Source organism: Pseudophryne corroboree, chromosome 5 (genome assembly GCF_028390025.1).
Source record: "Pseudophryne corroboree isolate aPseCor3 chromosome 5, aPseCor3.hap2, whole genome shotgun sequence".
Classification (NCBI taxonomy): Eukaryota; Metazoa; Chordata; class Amphibia; order Anura; family Myobatrachidae; genus Pseudophryne; species Pseudophryne corroboree.
In genome coordinates this window covers 157,209,445-157,234,058 of record NC_086448.1, presented here as the reverse complement: position 1 = coordinate 157,234,058, position 24,614 = coordinate 157,209,445, and the positions used below count along the sequence as shown (strand labels likewise).

General features: G+C 42.9%; 1 protein-coding gene across 1 annotated transcript in view; it reads right to left on the bottom strand.

Moving 5' to 3' along the window:
* LOC134927416 (sodium channel protein type 5 subunit alpha-like) overlaps window positions 1-24,614 on the bottom strand; it is a 782,837-nt gene that overhangs the window by 4,290 nt on the left and 753,933 nt on the right. Inside the window, exons 25-27 of the mRNA XM_063921835.1 lie at window positions 16,157-16,294; window positions 6,188-6,292; window positions 3,625-3,895 (exon numbers count right to left, since the gene is read on the bottom strand). Of these exons, the coding sequence (XP_063777905.1) occupies window positions 3,625-3,895; window positions 6,188-6,292; window positions 16,157-16,294 (514 nt within the window). The remainder of the gene's footprint in view (window positions 1-3,624; window positions 3,896-6,187; window positions 6,293-16,156; window positions 16,295-24,614) is intronic.

Here is a 24,614-nt window from a genome sequence, read left to right as displayed (position 1 = left end):
ACACAGCCTGTAGGTCATTTAATACAATATTTTTAATAACTTTGTGTATTAATCAAAGTTTGTGTACATTGAGCCATCAGAAAACAAAGGTTTCACTATCTCACTCTCACTCAGAAAAGTCCGTATTTCGGAATATTCCGTATTTCGGAATATTTGGATATGGGATACTCAACCTGTATCACCAATCTTCTATTGTGACTTCTCCATAAGAAATAGTTGTCATGCATCAATGAAACAATGAAAATAGCACAGCACCCAGAATTTTTCATATGGTTCTAGTAATGGATTTAATGAGAAATCTGTTTCTTCTTAGGCAGTTAGTTGTTTTCTTACAGGCTTCTTCCAAACTGTGCATAAAAGTAAAAAAAAATCTTCCTCCCTTATAAAATACTCATATACATGCGTATTTCTCTTAAAGGGAAACTAAAAGAACAAAATATGTTCATATTATTTGTATACGAGTGTAGGTGTGGTTCTATCATTATATTTTAGAATGTGTCTCTAATATATTTAGCCTCTCCAGACAGTGATATTTAATATTTTTTTAAACACCATATTACCTAGTACATAAGTTATATAACTTTTAAAGTGTATTCATTATAGAATATTTAAGAGTTATATTATAATTAATTTGATTTTGAAGCGAAAATATATCCCACCTATAAGGTCTCATGTAGATGACATGGGGGAGATTTATCAAAGCTTTGAGAGAGATAAAGTGCAGAGAGATAAAGTACAAACCAATCAGCTCCTGTAATTTTCCAACACCACCTGTAAGCTGGCAGTTAGGAGCTGATTGTCTGGCACTGTATCTCTCTCTACTTTATCGCTCTCCAAGCTTTGATAAATCTCCCTCTAGGTTTAAAGCACTTATTTCTATGTTTTATTTAAAACACAAGAAAGCAATCCCAACATATATTTCTGAATCAGGCTGACATAAGAAATACTGCGGGGTAGATGTATTAATCCTGGAGAAGTAATCAAGTGGAAGGTGATATCGCACCAGACAATCAGCTCCTAACTGTCAAGTTACAGGCTAGGTTTAAAAAATGACAGTTAGAAGCTGACTGGCTGGTGCGTTATCACCTTCCTCTTTATCACTTCTCCGGGCTAAATTGATCTGCTCCTGTATGTCTTGTTGGCCGTTAGGTGCCCTGTGTAGATATAATCTGTTCACTGAGCTTCTTCAGTGTATTATCGTGTGTGTGTGTGTGTGTGTGTGTGTGTGTGTTTGTGTGTGTGTGTGTGTGTGTGTGTGTGTGTGTGTGTGTGTGTGTGTATACGTACGTGCTAAACAGCTGCTGCTCTTTGTCGGCAGGATATCTCAGTTGCTGAGATGGGAGTTCCCTACACTTAATACTGCCGGATAGTGTTTTTATTTGCTGATGTTGTACCCGAAGCTCAGTAAAATGGGGACACTTCAGCTGCACAATAAATGACATAGGCTATATCAATGTTTCCCTAACTGCAGCTAATGTAAAGCACATGCTCACATTTTCTTAATACACTCACCCACATGGTAATTACACAGATTCTGAATCCAAAGCAGAACACACACTAATTGAGGACAACATTTTTTTCTTAGAGACATATGTGAGTTACACAGATTTCCTCATATCTACAAATGGAAAACTCATGTAATGTGTATGCGAAACACTGACACATTTTTTTTTATATACATTAAGAAATTATAATTATGGGAGCATAGTTTCCCTAAAGTACCTTAGAAACAATTATATATAAAATGTATTATATAATGTTGCTAAATGCCTGTCTTCCGCATACGCTGTGAGAGTCAGGGGGTAGTATGAGCGCTGTAGATTCCTTTTACTTGCAATAATGGCGTCCACAGTTACAAGAATCTTAGAAAGAGACGGAGGATGGGCGCGAGTGATTGAGAAAGACAGAGAGAGGAGAAGATAGGGATGGCCATTGGTGTGGTTGCCATCAGAGCCATAACTAGACTTTTTGATGCCCTGTGCCAGAAAGAGAATTGCCCCCACCCTGCCATTTTTCCAATAGAGACATAAGGCGCATGCCTCACGGGGAAGGGGCATGACAAAATTAATCCCAGAGAAAGCCCATGCTATGCACACACATTTATAGAACACTGCGAGAAAATGGATTTAGACACAAATCCTCTTTATACCACATTCAAGCACTTAATCCGAGAGCTTGCCATCATTCAGCCACATACCCCTCATTAAATAACACATTTCAATATACTGCCAAACCCAGGACTCAAACCCACAACCTGCTGCATCCCAGCTAAGCACCCCTCCCACCGAGCCACTTGATCCCACATAAAAACTATGAGATTTCTAACTATATGAGTCTAACTGTACCCCATAACAAAATAATCAGTACCATAATCAAGCAGATCCATGCAGTGTTCAGCCACACATCCAATCCCCTGCAGCCACACACTACATAGATATCCCCAGCCATACCGCTGATCACCCCTTCACAAAGTACAAGGTAAGCTTCAAATAGTTAAAACTCTCCAGCTTGGAATTCTCTAGCTTTCTATGTAAGTGCAGATAACTCAATTAATAGATGGGTTAAAATCCCGGGCACATCAGCATCCTGAAATGTAATAAAAGACAGTGCCACTGAACAACAAAGAGCTATCAAGTCAAGTCCATGAATGCTGTATAGGTATTAGCGACTAAAGGGATGGGGGTAGGAGACAGAGGGGGTCAAGAGATGCTGGGCTTCAAAAAGGGGGGGGGGGGAAGCTGCAAGTGAAAGTAATTAGATAATTGACAAATGCTGCCAATAGTGCCCCCTACCCTGCAGCTCTATGTGCAGAGCACACTCCACACACACCTTCTTACGGCCCTGGTTGCCATTGATGGTTGCCCTCAATGGCGATATGACAAGTAACCATAGATGGCTGCCAACTATGCAGTGGATGACCATCGACAGTTACCACAACCAATGGTCATCCCTGTTTTTTCACTGACTGGGGGCTTCATGGGTGTCAGGGGGGCGGAGCTATGCTCCGTGTCCCGGTACCTCATCAAAAGAAAAAAAAATATTTGATTATGCCTTTCCAAAAGACACGTTCCTGCAATGAAGTGAGCCAAAATACACCTGGTGGCAAAATGACATTGCTTAAGTGTATGGGAACTTTTATAAGAAAAAAAAATGCTATTTTAAATTTGCCATTGATGCACGAGGTATACTGTTCACATTCCAGCTTTGGGCTCACCGTTCAGGGTAAAATTAGTGTATTAAATATAAAAAAATTAAAAAATTAAATATAAAATATTAATTAATGAAATGTATGAAATGTTAGCATTTTTATTAAATCATTGTTTGAGATTCGCAGTTACCCTGTTTCCCAAAATGTATAAAGTTTAGCATGACTATAGGCCTAACTCATGTGTGGAAGGAATTGCACAGCCAGAAGAAAGCGGCTGTGCAATTCTGTGTCATTAACATTCAAATTACTTTTGAAGAACAGTGCAGGATGCAGTCCCCGCTCCGTCCCCCAAATGCTGCAGAATGTCAATCATGCTGCGGCAGACAGGGGGGCTGGAAGCAGTTGTGCTAGTATTCCTAGCATAACTCAAGTTTATTAAAAAAAATAAAAAAAATAAAAGTATTTGTTTTTCTTACCAACAACGGATAGGATCACCACAACAAAATCGAAGATGTTCCATCCGATAGTGAAGTAGTAGTACCTGAGCGCCAGGATTTTCAACATACATTCCCCAGAAAAAATGACCACAAATGCCAGGTTAATATAGTAAAGTAAATTATCTACATAGTCAGTCTGTTCATCTGTTTCCACCATCATCGTGACCATGTTAAGACATATGAGGACCATAATAATAATGTCAAAGGCTTGCTTGGTTACAACATCAAAGATGAATCCTTGAAATTTGTTCTGAAAAAAAAAAAAAAAAATATATATATATATATATATATATATATAGCAGAAGCTTTAATTCACAAATATGACGTATTCCAATATTTGGAGCTTGCTTACAGTATCATGCTTTTGGACAAATGAACAACAAGCATCATGAATAGACACAAGCCACCTTCAGAAACTGCTTTGACACCTGATTGCTTGCTGCTATCAGAGCCGGCCTTAGGCATAGGCAAACTAGGCAAATGCCTAGGGCATTTGGCATGCTTAGGGGCACCAGCAGCTCCTACTGATTAAAATGATATGCGGCATGCTTATATTCTGTGTGTGACTGCGGCTGTATCTGCATACGAAATGCTACGTTGCGTGTATTCCTGGAAATCACTGTAATGTAGCATTTCGTATGCAGATACAGCTGCAGTCGCATAGGCATGCTGCATATCATTTTAATCAGCAGAAGCTGCTTGTGCATCCTAGCCATATAGTAATGCAAATAATATGCATTTTCATAAACAAAAGGTGCCCGACGTTAGCAGAGCTGACAGCTGACTCATGCCAGGCTTCTCCTGCAGAACTAGCGGCGGTGCTAGGGGGCACCAGCCAAAATCTTGCCTAGGGCATCATATTGGTTAGGGCCGGCTCTGGCTGCTATACATTCTCAGGTTCTTCATAAATGGTGGAACCAATATCACAGCATGTGGTGCAGCCGGGAGGTTAGGGTGTGACCTGGACCTGGCTTCTGCAGTTCTAGATTCCCCAACTCTGCTTGTGTAAGAGCAGAAAGACGTCTTCCGAGCAAGTCTTGGCCTAGCTCAGATGCAGTATACATGTGCCAGACCGTACATGATTAACAAAGTCTCCAGATCCAACCTTTTCAGAGCAGAGGTGTTACCATAAGAGACTACAGTTGCCAGACTGTTACCCAATATTGTTATAGGGGGGCCAGCATCGCATTATTTCTCCCCTGTGCAGAAGCATGGATGAAATGGCAAAATGTGCTTTTTAGCTTTGAATGTACACCTTAAGAGAATAGTGGCAGCGTGGGGTTAGTTGCATTGGAAAGTCTGGAAAGTCAGCGTGTTAGGAGTGGGTTGTTGGTGTTACCTCTCGCTCTTCTCACAAAGTACAGTATAGTCTGTAACCTTATTAACATTTATTTATACAGTGCCAGGATACGCTGTACACTTGAGCACAAGTACACTGATAAAATGACACTGACAAAGTTTACAATCTAGAGATGCGTCCTTATACACGGTGGCCGCAATCACGCCATGCAGCTCTTTTTTGCTCAATGTGCATCTTAGTTGCACAAATGAAACAATCGGAAGTGACAAACCCGCTTAACAAGACTGTACCGATTAATTTGACACTTGTACATCTGCATGTGAATGAGTCTGAATCTGTGTATGCAGCGCTACGGTGCAGCAGTCGCTGCTTTTTTTCACCTTGCGGCTCCCTCGTGGTGGGTGTATAATGCTGCGCCCCGTACTGGGGATTGGTGTATTAGGACATATATGTATAGGGAAACAGGAGATTGATACATGAAGTGAAACTTATTTCATATTGGTGCCACCAGATAGCAATAGGAAAAACCATTCCTGGAATATACCATGAAAATAAATGTAAGCTTGTATGAGCTATGTAGCATGGTGGGAATCAGGTAGAATAGTTTGGGGAAGTTATGAAGACAATGAAGGTGAGTTTTCATGGGAATGCGAGCAGGTATCGAGTGTGGATAAGAGGTGCAAATTCTGTGCAGAGAGGAGAAGTCAAGTTGTAGGATATTTTGAGACGACTCAAGCGATTTATTATTTTATCTTTTACAATACCTGTAGTAATGTAAAGTATTTTATATTAGATTTGTTAAAGTACAGGCAAGAAGTCCAGGGACTGACAGAGCATTATTGATTCTCATATGTTAAAGGATATATTTTAATTGTAATCTTTGCTATTTCTTATGTACAGATGTGTCCTCATACATCTTGCCTCAATATGCCATGTAGCTGAAGATGTCTGGCGTAAGTGAGCTGACAGGTCCCGTGCTGTTCCGTTAGTGTTGGATGTCTTATTTTGCTGAAAATGCATCTTATACACTTTAATGGACAAAGTTGCACGAGAAGATGCTCAGCGCTATCAAGTCAGATGTAAGTAGACACATCTGTAACTGTTTTTTTTGTGTTGTTGTTACAAAAGTTTCATGCAATAACATAATTGTAAAATATACAAGACTATTAAGAACATACTTTAGAAGTGGCATTGTTGTGTTGCGCTATAAATACAATCATGTATATATGACCTATATTTTACCTTTGGCCTTGGAATTGGTTTTTGAGGCTTTTTTGAGCCCAGCTTCTTCATTGCATTATAATATTTTTTTTGTTCCTCTGTCATAAAAATATCCTGGCCTCCTAAGTAATATGATAAAAAAAACACAATTATTGTTTTTGCAAATAATTCATTAAACAATCAAACGCATATTGTTATATACAGCTGATATAATTATATTTCCCAGTAATGGTGTTTATAGGAAACATTTGGTTTGGAGTAAGACTTCTTCAAGTAGCAATGTAATGTATTAAGTGAAAATTAAATTTACATATTAAAAATAATGAGGTCATTATATTGCAATTATAAAATGTTGTTATATAATTACATTTAACCTCCAAAATAATAACTACTGTATATCAAAAAAATAAATAAAAATTACTGTAATCAACAACGTAAATAAAAGATAATTAGGGAAGTGTGAAGGAAGCTCATTCACTTTACTTGAGGTATAATAGAATTCATTCTTTATTTTCAAAGAAAGTGCACTTAATATTTCATTACTTACAGTGCATCTGGAAAGTATTTTTCACGTGGTCACTATGGGGTATTGTGTGTAGAATTTTTAGGATAAAAATTAATTTATTCCATTTTGGAATAAAGCTGTAACATAACAAAATGTGGAAAAAGTGAAGCGCTGTGAATACTTTCTGGATGCACTGTAGATTCTTTTTTAAAGGGGAACTACAGTATATGCATATTTATGTTATATTTTGCAATTTAAATATAGAATAATATAATGATTATAAACACGCGCTATCATGTTGACTTGCTGCAGATATTTCAAACACTCAAGCAGATTTTTAAATAAAATTTAGAAAGTGCTTTAATACATCATCCCTGGTTATTCTACAGAGTATTCTACCGATCTTCTTAGAGGCTATACTAAAATGACACACTACATCATCCATAAACCCCAATGGCCACACTGAAATGGCAGCAGTGTGTGTGTTAAGAAAAGTGGTGGGGGGGGGGGGGTGTTTGGGGGTGACTGCTAATGAAGTCAAGCAGATTGCCTTTGGGCTCTTCCCTTGATTTTCTATTAAGTTCCTATTCTTTCCAGACTAAGAACTGTATGAGAGCTTACAAAGCTTGAGAGCATGATTGATGTCTCCTCAACTAGAAAGATATAAATGCCAGACTCTGGTATACAGTACACCAGGGCAATTCCCTTTAATTTCCCACACATGTTGCTAGTTCTTGATCTGAAGACTTAGATGTGGAACCAAACCTGTCTCAATTTGTAAACAAGTGATGTTCAACGTTAAAAAATGGATACACTCATCTATACTAATATTATGAGAACGTAGTGTCTGTCTGTTTGTTTTAAGTTGGCACAAAAACTACTGAACTGATTTTCATGAAAATTGCATAATTTTGTAGTAGAATTTTCCAGAAATAAACTGCACTTTGTTCAATGTCGATCCGTCAAGTTAAAGCTGATCAATAACAAAAACAAAATCTATTGTCATCTTCAATGCAAGAGATTGCAACTCGTGGTTATGCGAACATATGATCCTTGCACCAAGAACGAACAATTTAATCCTACTAACAGTTATACAGTATATTAGAGAGGTTTCCAGGTGCCAGATGTACTAAGAATTGTAAAGTGATAAATTGCATGGTGATAAACTACCAACCAACCAGCTCCTGTCATTTTTCAAACCCAGCCTGTAACATGGCAGGAGCTGATTAGCTGGTGCTTTATCACCGTGAAATGTATCACTTTTCAAGGCTTAGTATATCTGGCACCAGGGGAGATGAGAGTTTACATTTCTGTAAATACTGTCATGAATGTAGAATATGCAGCACACTATCCTAAATAATCTATCAGCAGGGTACAGTTCTTCATCAGAAATTTAGCTAGCTCACTGATTCTGAGTAATACGCAATGCTGATATTCAGGCAAATGGTTGATGTTTCAACTGCGCTTTAACGTTACTAAAAAGTCACGTAGTGCATGCGTTCCATAATAATAATAATAATAACATCTGGATAGTTTTTTTTGCAGGCTTAATTCTAGGGATAAAGCCATGGAATACATACAAAAGAGGTTTAAGTGGACCCAATGGCCTTTCCACAAGTCTTTTTTATGTTGTGATTTGAATTCACTGACCATTTATAATAGTTATAGTTATATTCCAACAGGATGTTTGGGAAATTGCAGACATCATACTGATCCATATATTTAATAAATCAGTATGTTAAACTTGTTATGACAAAATAGTGTACAATAATAATTTAAACTTGATTTATGAAAACCAAGTAATTATAGCACCAGAAATAGGGGAATTTTTTTCTTTTCTTTTTTCAATGGGTTATACTTTGAAGCAAACAAACTGTAGTTGGCAGGTCCACATTTTGTTAAATGCCTGGTATGGATGTTTTAACTACAAGTTTCAGTAAACTCTCTGACCCGGCTACAATCTAAGGGTTTACACTTGCGGCGGGATGCAATGCAGCCAGAGTCCGGCGGTCAGGTGGGATGCCGGCCAAACTCAGATTTTTTTAAAAGGGGCAAACACTTACAAGGCATGGTTTTGCCTTGTAAGCGATTGACCCTTTAAAAAACATCCGAGTTCGGCCGGCATCATGCACGGCCACCGGACTCTGACGGTATTACATCCCGCCACCGGTGTGCTGTCAATGTGTATTAGACAAGGGTCATTGCACATGTTATTACCTACTCCCCAGATCGGACATTTGCCCTGATTTATCAAGCCTTGGTGAGTGATAAAAAGCACGGTGATAAAGTACGAACCAATCAGCTCCTGTTATTTTTCAAACTCAGCCATTAACATGGCAGTTAGGAGATGATTGGCTGGTACTGTATCACCATGATATATCTCACTCTCCAAGGCTTGATAAATGAGCCCCATAGACAGCAAAAGAATATCCTGTAGCTAGTTAGATTGTGGGAAAGTTGACAGCTACCAATGAGAGCATTTTAGGATATGAGACAGTGGGGCAGATGTATTAAGCCTGGAGACAGCATATGGAAGTGATAAACCAGTGATAAGTGCAAGGTGATAAACGCACCAGCCAATCAGCTCCTAACTGTTCATTTACATATTGGAACTGATTGGCTGGTTCGTTTATCACCTTGCACTTAACACTGGTTTATCACTTCCTTATGCCTTCCCCAGGTTAATACATCTGCCCCATTGACTGCTATGGACCAGTCTTCTTGTATTATTATGTTAGAAAGGCAGTGTTGCAGGTGACAGCAGCAATGCTAATGGTATTAAGAGATGAATGGAGGCAAGAAGAAAGCCACAGACTATGGGGCCTATTTATCACCATCCACATCCAGGATGCTGATGACAGGTGATAAAATCACCCAAACTCGCACTGCGATAATTGATTACATCGCAGGGATGTATCAATTATCACATGCAGGGACAGAGCTTGAGGTCAAGCTCTGTCCCTGCGATGACACTCCGCAGCATCATCTGGGTATTTTTCGTAAAAAATACTCTGATGTCCTGCTGCGCATGCGCCGCCCCTGCCGACATCACCGCTACCGCCGCCGTCCGGTTGACCCCCCCGTCGCGACTACCCCCGCGCCCCGCGGACTTTCCCCCCAGCTGATCAATATACTCACCAGTCCAGGGAGCCGGTCCGCGCTGCTCCTGCTGGGCTACCGGGCGCCGAATCCTGTGTGCTGCGGTGACCCCCGGTGCTGTAAAGTGCGCTGCCATTTTGCAGCGTCACTATACAGCACCGGGGTCACATTGCAGCACACGCGGGACCCGGCGCCCGGCAGCGCTCAGCGGAGCAGCGGACACTGGCTCTCTGGACAGGTAAGTATGATTTGGGGGGGGGGGGGGGGTTTGCCTTTTTTTTTTTCTTTTACACTCTGATCAGTTTGTGTGTCCATTGGACACACAAAGCTGATCACTGGAGACCAGTCCCACTCAGCTTTCTCTGCCAGGGGCAGAGAAAGCTGGGCAAATTACTCCTTATCGCAGTGCTGCCCTGCGATCTTGCCAGCCTGGCGAGATTATCACAGGGCACACTGCAGTATTTTTTCACTTTTTTTTTTTTTTGTAGATTTGGCCACATCACATTTCCCATTACAAGTATGGGGAATGCGATGTGGGTTACTAAAAAAAGTGAATTAAAGGGTTTGGAGCAGTTTTTCATGAAAACTACTCCAAATGCCCTTTAATACATTCAGGTGATACTAAAATAATGTGAAAACACAATTTTTCACATTATTTAGTAAAAATAATGTTAATAAATAGGCCTCTAAGAGTTAGATAGTGAAAGGAGCAGCATTCCCCAACAGCATCCTGCCAACTGGGAAGACGGCCTTGTCAAAAGCTCTTCTTCCTTTAGCAAAGTTCATACTCTATATTTGACTTGTTACAGGATACCAACTTTACTAAAAATACATGCAACTCATTATAATAGATCAGAAATCTACAAAATTACTGTACACTAAGACAATAGCAAGACAAATATCCCTGAGTTGTTTGAATAATAAAATAGGGTCAGTATTTTTATTTGACACTTTAAGCATCATGTCTTACGTGAAATCTAAATATAATTGCCTGAATGCATTTAATAATAAAAGTAACTGCTTTGATAGAAAGTAAAGCTAGAAATCAGATTATCTATCTTGCTTATTATTATCCTGCATTTGGGTAAATCAACGTCACCTCTTTGTAGCAGTAGAATATCACGCCTGCCGGCTGTTTTCTTGTCTAACAGCACGTGTGAGATTATGATAAAGCTGCAATATTCTTCTAATGGGATATTCCCCTATCTTTTTCTACCTAAGACACAGGGGTAAATTTACTAAGAATCGTATTTTCCCGTTTGAGGTCAAAGTTCAATCACGAATGACATCGAAAGTGTAAATATGCAACTTTTTGAATTGATTACGACTAATTTACTAAGCTGCCGTATTCTGCATTTTCGGTTTTTCCGATGTCGATGTCATTCGTTTTTTTAGGCAGTGTTTTACGTGAGTGACTTGTAAAACACTGCCGACTTTAATACAATGAATCTCGGCCGGATCTGAGAGATCCGTGCTGGGCTTCATTGTTCACCTTGTAAAAAAAAATAAAAATGTTTAAACTGTAAAAAAAAATTGCGTGGGGTCCCCCCTCCTAAGCCAAACCAGCCTCGGGCTCTTTGAGCCGGTCCTGGTTGCAAAAATATGGGGAAAAAATAGACAGGGGTTCACCCATATTTAAGCAACCAGCACCGGGCTCTGCGCCTGGTCCTGGTTCCAAAAATACGGGGGACAAAAAGCGTAGGGGTCCCCCGTATTTTTGAAACCAGCACCGGGCTCCACTAGCTGGACAGATAATGCCACAGCCGGGGGTCACTTTTATACAGTGCCTTGCGGCCGTGGCATCAAATATCCAACTAGTCACCCCTGGCCGGGGTACCCTGGGGGAGTGGGGACCCCTTCAATCAAGGGGTCCCCCCCCAGCCACCCAAGGGCCAGGGGTGAAGCCCGAGGCTGTCCCCCCCATCCAATGGGGGGCTGATAGCCTTTGTTGAAAGTTATGAATATTGTTTTTAGTAGCAGTACTACAAGGCCCAGCAAGCCTCCCCCCGCAAGCTGGTACTTGGAGAACCACAGCGGTGAGGTTACTCTCGGTCAACCGCTGACCTCAAAGTTCCCACCATTGGTTACAATGGAGCGCATAGGCGCTACATTGTAACACTGCCGTGTGCTGCCTGTCATACAGTACAGGAGCACACAGCCAATCAGGAGGGTGCCAAACGTGGCGCTCCCTGATTGGCTGATGGAACCTTCTTGGACTTAAGTCAGAGGGGGTTCCAGGCATTCGGGGAAAGGGGTCCCATGTGAAAACATGGGGCCCCTTTCAGTTCGTGGTCGGGTCAGAGCCGAAACTAGGGAGGGGCTAGGGGGGCATGTGACCCGGGCGCGGGATTGTTTAGGGCGCTGGGATCAGCTGCGTCTGACACAGCAGAGAATCTAGTGAAGAAAAATGGGATTTGTAGTCATGTGTGCTACTGCTTACACTTTATGCAGTAGCATAGAGACTACAAATCCCATGATGCATTGCACCCTGCAGAAGATGGCCGCCGCTCGAGCTAGGGAGTCAGGGAAACGTCTAGTTTCCCTTCCTCAGCTGCAAGCCGAAAAAGTATTCCAGCCGCCCGCCCGCCCGCCCTAGCTATGAATGTGGTCATGCTGCTGACCTTTCTCTGGCCCCACACAGAACTGCATTCAGCGTTTCAGCACAGTGATAGCACAGTGATGGATGGAAGCAGGACTTGAGAGAATCGAGGTAAAACTTCACCACTGTGACAGCTACAAATTTTTTATATATATATATATATATATATATATGTATGTATGTGGCTGCGTACATATATACACACACGTATGTGTATATATGTATGTATATACATATATATATATATTTATATATATATATCAGTGATCGCAAAAACGCACTATAACGCGTATTTTACGCGTTATAGGCAGTGGGGGACTCAGTTTTTAAAAACGAGGGGGTCCTGCGGGACGCGCTGTGACTCCTCTACCAATTACCGCGGCCAGCATCACACGTCTCTTCAACCAGTCATAGCCAGCAGTGTCCCCAACCAATCACTGCTGGCAGCGTTTCCTGTCATCCAATCACTGCGGCAGCCTCCGTCCTGACTTTTCTTCCCGCTCTGCAGTCTGAATCCTCCTCCTTGGGCTCCGGGTGACAGCAATGTGTAACGTGCTCTACCCGGTGCAAAGTGTGTAACGTGCTCTACCCGGTGCAAAGTGTATAACGTGCTCTACCCGGTGCAAAGTGTATAACGTGCTCTACCCGCTGCAAAGTGTGTAACGTGCTCTACCCGGTGCAAAGTGTGTAACGTGCTCTACCCGGTGCAAAGTGTATAACGTACTCTACCCAGTGCAAAGTGTGTAACGTGCTCTACCCCGATGCAATGTGCATAAGCGGCACTACTGTGTGGTGTAATGTGAATTGGCACTATTATGTGGCCACGCCCCTAAATTTTAGCGGCGCGCCTTCGGCGCGCATTGCCTGTTCTTTGCAGTGTAGGGCGGGGAGCACCAATTCACTTTCTGCCACAAGGGCACCAAAATGTCTAGTTACAGCTCTGGTGCAGTGTCTGTATGCTTCACAGCCCAGCAGATTTCTCACTCCCCCCCCCCCTCCTGTTACACTTTTGTAGTGTCCAAATCAAGTCTGTGTTTTTATGTTTGAATCGGTAATGAGATTAATATGAACCTTTACTCCAATGGGACTCAGAAAAGGACCGGTAGGACCCCAATTTTTAAAAGTGAGGATTCCCTGGGACCCTCTTTTTTTCCGGCTCAGCGCGATCACTGATATATATATACACCATGTGTGTATTACGGGGGTCTGCTGGTCTGAGGGATATCTGTTTTGTGTTTAGTTGTTTGTTTCTTAATTTTTTATTTTTTTTTATTTTTTTTTTCTATTTTATTTTATATATATATAGAGAATTTTTTTATTTATTTTTTTTGGGGGGAGGGGGGGGGGGGCGCTAAATTTCTGTCTTGCCCCGGGTGCCGTTAGTCCTAGTTTCGGCCCTGGGTCGGGTATCCGTTTTTTTATTTTTTCAAGTACGTGGATTACAAAAGGATTACAAGCAGAGGAGCCTTCAACCATGGATTATGTGAGTATAATTTTTTCAACAGGTACACCATGGATTCTACTGGAGAAGAGGACCGACCTGCGTGGGAACATAGGTAAGTATGTATGTATGTATGTTGTTGTGCATGTATGTATTAAAGTTATACTTTCAAGGCGTGTGTGTGATGTCTTTTTTGGGGTATTTTTTTAGTAGTAGTACTACAGGTACCAGCGGGCCCCTTTTTTCCGCCACATGCTGGTACTTGTGGTTCTCCAAGTACCAGCTTGCGGGGGAGGCTTGCTGGGCCTTGTAGTACTGCTACTAAAAACAATATTCATAACTTTCAACAAAGGCTATCAGCCCCCCATCCGCAGCCCATTGGATGGGGGGGGGACAGCCTCGGGCTTCACCCCTGGCCCTTGGGTGGCTGGGGGGGGGGACCCCTTGATTGAAGGGGTCCCCACTCCCCCAGGGTACCCCGGCCAGGGGTGACTAGTTGGATATTTGATGCCACGGCCGCAAGGCACTGTATAAAAGTGACCCCCGGCTGTGGCATTATCTGTCCAGCTAGTGGAGCCCGGTGCTGGTTTCAAAAATACGGGGGACCCCTACGCTTTTTGTCCCCCGTATTTTTGGAACCAGGACCAGGCGCAGAGCCCGGTGCTGGTTGCTTAAATATGGGGGAACCCCTGTCCATTTTTTCCCCATAATTCTGCAACCAGGATCGGCTCAAAGAGCCCGAGGCTGGTTTGGCTTAGGAGGGGGGACCCCACGCAATTTTTTTAAAAAATTTCAAACATTTCCCACCCCTTCCCACTGAAAAACATGCACGGATCTCATGGATCCGTGCATGCCTATCCAAACATGGGATAAAAAAGCAGGTCTGTTTTTTTTTAGCACTTTTTCACGATTTGTATTTCATCACGCCAGTGTTTGGCTATTGTCGGCAGTGTTTGTGTTTTGCACTTTTTAGTAAATGACCGATTTCTACCAAATTGCAGGCGTATTTGACCGATGGTGTATTGATTCGTGATTTTTTCCTAGGACTTCCAAAATATTACGAATGCCCTCATCACTGCCGTGATTTTTGCTTAGTAAATTACCGAGATGACACTTTGAAGAAAAAACGGCATCTCGGTCAAAATCGGGAGCTTAGTAAATATACCCCACAGTTTCCGATGAGTAATGTGTTCCACTGAGTCATTATAGAAAAAGTGTCTTTGAAAGTATTCTCGCTTATCTGATTCAGCTTTATGAATCCAGGATTTTATGTCTGGGGTAAAAGTGAATGTTTTATATTATTTGTCTCTGAATCAAAGAACAGAAATTCAGTGAAGGATAAACTGGTAGATGTTTCACCGATGGACACACAAGCTGATCAATGTGTGTGTGCGTGTGTGTGTGTGGCTGCAGAGTGTGTGTGTGTGTGTGTGTGGCTGCAGAGTGTGTGTGTTCATGGCTGCAAAGTGTGTGACAGAGTGAGTGATGTAACAATGATAATTTTAATAGAATAAATGAAAGCTAATTAAAATTAGAGTATGCTGGTTTCAAGCTAATTATCGTAATTTTATTACAATTCACTGCACCGCTGGAGATTTTATTATGCTTTAAATTCATGACATTCTATTTATTGGTTTACGTTTGAACATACTATTTGCAGAACTGTGGGTGGAGGCAGGGCCCTGCCTATTCTGAAGGCAGCCTTGTACCCACCTGATACTATAACTCTGGCTGTTATCGCCTCTTCTCACTAAAACCTAGCCTACACCTACCTGATACTACTCCCGCTGGCAGGGTGCTACCTCCTCTTTTCAGTAAAATGTAGCCTACACCTACCTGTTACTATACCTCTGGGCACTACGAGCTACTATCCTATTGCTCTAGCTCTTGTTATCTCAGCATCACCTTCCCCCTCTAGATTATAAACTGCCACAAGCAGGGCCCTCACTATTCACGTGTCTCATGTCTGCACTTCTCCATCACTCTTGTACATCTTTGTTGTTTCTACATATAATTTATTTTTCCTGGATTTTCTTTGTTATACTGACTGTCCACCACTGCAAAGTTTAGTGGCCCTTCATAAATAACCGATGATGATGATGATTGGGATGTGACCATGTCTGGAATGGGAGAGAGCAATCTAGTACAAATGATTGCACTATTTAAGACTAAAAGTGTTTTTAAGATCTTAGAAAACAATTAATAAAATCTAAATTTTATATGAAATACCCGCATATAATTACTCTTATTTCTCCTCCATTAATATAAAGAGCAGTTTATGTGATTAGGGAACAGAAAGGTGCTAATTTGTGCACAGATGAAACATGATGGGGGTTTAATACTTATCTTCTTTTTTTGTTGGTTGAAGTTGTCTATGATCACACCAATAAAAAGGTTCAGGGTGAAGAAAGATCCAAAAATGATGAAAATGACAAAATACAGGTACATGTACTTATTTTTTTCATATATTGGCTGATATTCTTGCTAGAAGAGAAAAAAATGAAATACATATAAATTAAAATGTTATAGTGTACATGAGTTGCATATAGTGCTGTCTATCTGCACAAAAGACATTCTGCTATTGTTGGGTACCTTTGCCAGACATTGCAGGTGTCACTGTAGCAAAGGCCTGCCAATGTGGTCATAAAACACAACTGCAGCCACCGTGGGACAGTAATCTACTGAAGTACGTGCATTCCTAAGCAAAAGAACATCCAGCAAATCACTAAGGGCATACTCTATGGGCCTAATTCAGATCTGTTCGCTCGCTAGCGTTTTTCGTTGCGCAGCGATCGCAGGCGCGCCGTACGGCTACAAAGCGAATCTTTGTTGTGCACTGGTTCTAGCAAAGAAACCATTCGCACAGCCGTTCGCAAGGAGATTGACAGGAAGAGGGCGTTTGTGGGTGGCAACTGACCGTTTTCTGGGAGTGGTTGGAAAAACGCAGGCGTGTCAAAGCGTTTGCAGGGCAGGTGTCTGACGTCAATTCCGGGCTCGAATAGGCTGAAGTGATCGCAGCGGCTGAGTAAGGTCAGAGCTACTCAGAAACTGCACAAGCTGTTTTTGTACAGGGCGGCTGCACACGCGTTCGCGCACTTGCAAAGCTAAAATACACTCCCCTATAGGCGGCGTCTATCTGTTCGCAGTGCTGCAAAAAATAGCTAGCGAGCGAACAGATCTGAATTAGGCAAATCTCCATGAAAATGCCCGCTGCGCCATTTTCCCAGTGATTTCTGTCTGCAATGCCAGAGTATATGGGACTCCAGAGAGGCAAATATAATTATATGGGAGCATGGTGTGCGGCTTGGGCCCCCCTGAACCCTCACAACCTGCACCTATTATAGATGTGCCAATATCTTGCCCCATTAATTACAGCATCATTCCTTATGAGCACAATAAGAATTGATTTTTCAACCCAATTTAACAAAGCGTTCTTGCCAGGACAGCAGGTACCAACAGAGACTGTCCTGGCAAAGACCTTAGCAGTAAGTGGAATGTTATAGGGGCCTATTTATCACTATCCACATCCAGGATGCCGATGACAGGTGATAAAATCACCCAAACTCGCGCTGCGATAATTGATTACATCGCAGGTATGTATCAATTATCGCATGCAGGGACAGAGCTTGTGGCCAAGCTCTGTCCCTGCGATGACACTCCGCAGCATCATCGAGGTATTTTTCGGAAAAAATATCCCAATGTCCTGCTGTGCATGCGCCGCCCCCACCGACATCGCCACTTCCGCCGACATCCGGTCGACCCACCCTGTCGCGACTACCCCCGCGCGCAGTGGACCCCCCCCAGCAGATTAAAATACTTACCAGTACAGGGTGCCGGTCCGCACTGCTTCTGCTGGGCTGCCGGATCCTGTGTGCTGCGGTGACCCCCGGTGCTGTAAAGTGTGCTGCCGCTTTTCAGTGTCACTTTACTGCACCAGGGTCACATTGCAGCTGTCAAAGTCGGAAAAATATCATGCTACACGTTGCCATATATCCACCCCATGCGCGTGCCTGCTGCACGTGCACATTCTCTCCCGTGCGTGCGGATACTCGCAGCCGCGTGATGGCGCCTCGGCCATGCGCTCGAGCGCGTGGTATGTGCATTTACGGTAGAGTTTGTGTGCATCTAGCAGGCGACTCAATCGTTAAATAATAAAACCAAATAGTATGTTTTTTAGATAATGTTCCCCTTAATAATGACTGTAAGTTTGTTTAATGTAAATGGTCGCTGGATAGAGAAATTCCTCTTTGTATGGTACGAAGGGTCAGACAGGGTTTGAACAGCTGTGTCTGGTACCTAACTAAAGAACATTTTATTAGAAACAATCCGGTGCTGGTTAGGTAAAGATTAATCGCTCCTGCGTATAGTTATGGCCATTAGTATTTTCTGGACATTTACTATATTTGCGATTCATTACCCATGCGGCGGGAATCTTCAGATTCCCTCCCACCTCTGCAGTTTGATATAGTCGCAGCCCACCTGTTCAAACTAACCTATGACCTTTTGTTATGATGCAAGGAGACATTCCTGTGTCCAATGAACAATGAGATTATAGGTCCCTTTGTAGTATACTGTACTCAGTGTATATAAGATCAGCCAGCCTGGGCAGCTCTCTCACTCTCCACAAACGGTTTTCATCTTGACTAACTTGGAGCTGGTACCAGAAAGCTGCGCAGCGATCATTCCCATTGTGTGTAAGTAATTCTCTGTAATCAACTTGTTCTCTGTTTGTATTGGCCATTCTCTCTCTCTCTCTGTTATAGTATAAGTTTGTGACGCTATTGTATATTTCTGTCTAGATATTCTGTTAGAATTATATGTTAGCTTGTAGTGTATGACTTGTAAACTGTTTTTCCCCTTTTCAATATAACTAAAAGCTTGTTAGTAAAGGTGTTGGAACCTTAGCCAGGTATCGTGGGTTTATTATATTGCAGAAGGTAATAGGAGCGTCTCAAACGCTCAAGCAGCTTTAGCATTAACAAGGTTAAGCAGCGTTATATCGCTACCGTATTTCAGTACAAGGTTTACAGCATAAGAGTATCCTTTCTGTGTGTTACATTCAAGGTTTACTGATTGTCATCCCGTGAGCGTCTGCGCCGCTCGTGTTCTCCTCGTGGACTCGAGCGTCCGCTACGCTGGTAGCGTAGCATTATGGTAGTCGCCCGCCTATAGCGTGCTCGACACCACACATTAAGCTGTGATCGAGCGTGTCGCATGTGCGTCTTGATCACGGCTGAGCGTATGCTACGCTAAGTGCGTACCCTTACGGTACCCCATACGCCAATTGCGTACTGTGTCTCTTACCCATTTATTGTGAATGTTATAAGATAAATAGATAGCTTTATCAATTGGCGGCTCGTCCGTCCTCCACATATCCGCACTAGCGAACACAGACTTTATCTGTCAGCAAGGGCGGGAAGGCAGTATCCCTTCGTATCGGGATACAGTAGTGCTGGCTAGATAAGCGTCTGTTTCGCTACGTTGAAGGAGTGCTGGTGGAATCCGGAACCGGAGGTAAGAACAATACGCTAGTGTCTTTTAAAAACTGTTTATTTCTGTTTTGCGTACGCACGCACGCACACACCTGTATTTCTTTTCATTTGTGTATTCTCACATATCACTTTCCTGGTTGCCATTTCACAATTGATAACGTGCTGAGAAAGATGTGTTGCTATTGGTAGTTAAAAGTAATATTAATACGTTAAGGAGTAATTTGTAATACACGCGCACGGCTTGCATAAGATACAAGGAAGTTTGGTGTGGTGTTCGGTAGATGATTACAGTTAAAGATCATCTACATTGATATAAACGTGTTAAATTGTATCTCTGTGGACATACCTGGCTGGCGTACACGTGTCTCTAACAAAGGACGGGACTAGTGTACGCGACGCAAGGGTCAACGCACGGCGCGTATATTACGCAATGGAGCGTCTGGGTACGCCCACATAATACAAATCACACGATAGTATTGTTTTAGTTAGGCGATAAGGAGGCAACGCGATAATAGCGCAAATCGATCTGTGTCCAAAATTTTAAGCTAATAGATCCTTCTCTACTCTTCGGGATTAGCCTGCGATACTGAATGAAAGGGATTTCTGCGCAGAAACGAAAGTAAAGAGTATATGAGGTGAAAAAGTGTGTATATATATATATAAGTTTCTAATTTTTGGGGTTGAACCACAGGAAATCATCGAGTTCTCGTGAAGGTACATACGTGTAAGTGACTGCACGGTGGCTTGGGAGGCATCCCTTGTTAAACATTTAAAAAAGAGCATTAGAGTATAGCAGACCAGGAGGTCTACTGTAGCACAGACCAGGAGGTCCAGACAGACCAGGAGGTCCAGGTACAGCAGACTAAGAAGTCCGCTATAGATAAAGAGTAAAAGAGCACAACACCAGAAAGGGTTGGTGCGGTACCCATATAGGCCATTAAGCTCAGGCTGAAGGAATTCGCAGCCACAATTTTCGATTCCACTGGTCGCTCCGCACATAAGATTAGTTGCTTATGTGCAGAACGATTGTACCGCACGTAATTGTGTGCATTAGTTAGTAACTTGACCCAGTACCATTTGCGTACGCTAGAGGGGTCATAAACGCTATTTGTACATTCTAACGTGATTTGTGTAATTTTTTTTTATTTTAAGGGAAGTTCGCTGGTCACTTGGGAACTATCCAACAACCAATAGTTACTGGAAAGGGTTAAGTGCTCTTCGGATCACACCCACATGTTCCAGTAAATAGAGGTTCAGGTCGCAGGGGCCCTAGGTCGAGTACGCCAGCGCTAGAGCAGTGTGTGGGCGTATTGGTCGACGTAGGCGAGTGAGTGGAGTACTCGGTAAACTTCCGCCGCCGGCCTACCCCGGACATCTTGGTTTTTGTAAGGGTTCGCTGAAGACCCTGATTTGAAGGTCAGAGGTAGTGAAAGCAACACCTGCAAAGATGGGGGCCAGTTGTTCAGGTAGGGGGCGATCAACCTCGGTTCGGGTTGACTTAGTAAACCGACCAATCGGGTCGGCAAGGTATGTAATGTGTGAGAAATACGGTTCACACACAGAAGTTTTGTGCGATGAATGGGAAAGAATGTCTGTGCATGATGGGGAAAAGTTCCCACGGGTAGGCAGTTTTAGTCCCGAGGTGTTACAGAATCTAAGGAGAAGGATATGTCTCATTAAATCTGCAAAGAGATGGATCAAACATTATGATTATTTACAGTTATGGCAACAGGAAGGTGAAATACAAAGAGGATTGGCTCAAGCGGGTGGATCTAACCCTATCAGAAAACTGATAGCCACCGCGCCACCTCCACCATACATAACGGGAGAGAAGGTGGTTGCAGAGAATGGCACACTGGTGAATGATAAACATGCACTTAGTAACTGTATAAATGTTAAGACTAATGTAACCAAGATTGTTGATGCTAATGTTAACCCGTGCAAGCTGTACCCTGTTTTAAACTTTCCCCAGGATTGTGACCAAGAGGATGAACCAACAACAATATCGGCACTCTCTCTAGCAGCCACCATAGCAGAAACAACAGTGGGCACGGCCCAACCCGTAAGATTAGTATCAAAGGCCCCTAGTGGAGGGACAGGTGAGATCGTATCAACGGGTAAGTACGGCACCATACAATATGCTGAAACCATTTCACCACATGCTGTAGAATCTACTCAGAATGATGTTATTGAACTTAATCCCGTTAGGGTAATTGCAGTGCCAAATGGGAAAACTGACACTTCAGGAGTCACTCCTCTCAGACACATCGCCATGCACTGCCCCTTTTCCCGAATGGAATTAAGATCAATGGTGTCTGAATTCCCTGATCCTAGGAAAGATCTAGTTGCAAGCCAGGAATACATTAGAGAGCTAGGAAATACTGTGGAGCCCAATAACAAAGACTGGCAGATATTGCTGAGGGCATGTTTACCCTCCAATGTCGACTCAGCGAGATTTTTAGCTGACTGTAAATTAGATAAGGATGTACCCCTTACGGATGTGTACAACCAAGATAATGTAAAGAGAATACATTTACAGTTAAAAGAGTATTTTCCAGCTGTTGTCAAATGGAACAAAATTTTCTCCATCAAACAGAAAGAGGGAGAAACAGCAGCTGATTATTTTCATCGGGCACTACAGGATATGGCTAAGTATACAGGCATAGAAGACATTAAGACAAATGTGAATCATAGAGAAGTAGCAGTATCTGTGTTAATGGATGGTTTAAAGGAAGTATTGAGGACGAGGGTACAGACCACCCAACCATGTTGGCGAGGTCTGTCGGTGGCTACTTTGAGAGAGGCCGCTATTGATCATGATCGGAATATCACCAGACACAGGGAGTCGCAGAGTGATAAGTTAATGGCCGTAAGTATACAGGCCCTGACCACAAGGCCACCTCAGTATAAATCTCAGACCCCTGTGGGTAAGTCAAATGTGGTAACTTGTTATTTCTATCATAAAGAGGGACACTATGCACGAGACTGTAGATCAAAGAATGCACAAAAATCATATCAACCCCCTAGACAACGACATGACACACGAAATTGGGATCAAGGACCGCAGAGACGGAGTTATGAGCCACACGCAGGGGAAACAAAAAGGTATCACCCAAAAAGAGACTGGCAAGTCACTGATAGATCCCATTTACCCCTTTCACAGGTAATAGCTGCCAGCGCAATGCAGGGAGGCCACCACGCACCATAGGGGCGAGGCCACACCTGTAATCTGCAGCCAGTGAAATTAATTGCGAACCTTGGAAGTGAACCCGAGGTCACAATTGATGTAGCTGGTAAATCTCTAAATTTCCTTGTAGATACGGGGGCGGCCAAGTCAGTGATAAATTCGACCGTGGGCATGAGAACCACTGGTAAAACAATTCCAGCCATGGGAGTAACAGGAGTAGTACAGCACTACCCTTTAAGCAAACCTGCAGAGATTACGATAGGGCCTTTGCATACCAAGCATTCTTTTCTGCTGGCTGCATCGGCTCCGACTAATCTCCTAGGGAGAGATTTACTGTGCAAAATGGGATGCGTCATATACTGTACTCCTGAAGGTGTGTTCTTGGACATACCCGAAAACCACGCTCAGGAAGCGCAGGATATGCTAGACTCCCCAACAAGATTAATGTCACACACTGTTGTTGTAAATAGGTGTCCGTCCGAGGTAGAGGAAATGATTTCCCAGATACCGGAATCACTTTGGACCAAGGATGGACAAGACACTGGATTAATGGCAAACGTAGCCCCAGTAGTTGTGCAAGTAAAAGATGGTAGGATAGCTCCAAAAATCCCACAATATCCTCTGAAGCCAGAGGTGGAGTTAGGAGTCTTCCCTGTAATAGAGCGCTTGCTGCAACAGGGCATTCTGGTAAGAACGTCCAGCACTGCCAATAGTCCCATCTTCCCTGTTAAAAAGAGTGGGGGGAGGGGTTACCGATTAGTGCAGGATCTAAGAGGGATCAACAAAATAGTTGAGAGTCAATTCCCTGTAGTACCAAATCCAGCTGTCATCCTTATGCAAATCCCTCCCACTGCCAAATTTTTCACTGTGATTGACCTCTGCTCCGCTTTCTTCTCGGTACCTCTGCACCCTGACAGTCAATACTTATTCGCATTCACATACAGAGGAGTTCAGTACACTTGGACTCGATTACCACAAGGTTTCATAGACAGTCCAAGTATTTTCTCACAAGCTCTGCATGATTGTTTACAGTCTTTCCAACCAGAGAGTGGATCAATATTGATACAGTATGTGGATGATTTACTACTGTGTTCAGATTCACTGGAAGCGTCCCTGAGAGATACGAAACAACTCCTGTTTCATCTTTCAGACACAGGACACAAGGTTTCCAAGGACAAGTTACAATTATGCCAGACCCGTGTGAAGTATTTGGGACACTGTCTAACACAAGGACTGAGACACCTTACCGCTGATAGAATTCAAGCAATTCGTGACATGACCCTGCCACAAACCCAGCAACAGATTAGAACGTTTTTAGGAATGTGTGGGTATTGCCGTAACTGGATCCCAGGTTTTTCCATACTGGCCTTACCTTTGCAGGAGATGGTCTCATCAAGCAAACCTGATCGGATTTCGCACACAGACGAATCTGAGATGGCATTTGAGAGACTTAAACAGTGCCTAATGCAGGCACCAGCATTAGGTATGCCTGACTATGGGAAACCCTTTGAGCTGTACGGAACAGAGAGTGCTGGGTGCGCAGCAGGTGTCTTAACCCAGAAGCATGGTGATGCCAGCAGGCCGGAAGCCTACTATAGCGCTCAGCTAGATACGGTAGCGCGATCCCTCCCCACATGCTTGCGAAGTGTTGCAGCAATAGCATTGCTAGTCACAAAAAGCGAAGATGTAGTGCTAGGACACAACCTCACAATTCATACACCACATGCAGTGTCAGCCTTACTGAATTCTGCCCAAACCAGACACGTCTCATCAGCGCGGTTTACAAGATGGGAATTGGCATTGATGGCCCCCGTAAACATCACCATAAGGAGATGCAGCGCATTAAATCCTGCAACGTATCTCCCAGGTGTGCCTGGGCAGGCACAAAGGGTGGAGGATGAGAGTGATGGTGAAGGAGGATTTAATACAGGGGATGATACGCATGATTATATGGAATATTTGACCCAAAATTTCACGGCAAGGCCTGACATCAGTGACAACCCACTGGAATATGTATATTTTACCTTCTACACTGACGGTAGTTGTCACAGACAGACGGACTCGGGAGACTTGTGTACTGGATACGCAGTCGTAGATGACCAAGGTACCATAGAAGCAGAACCGC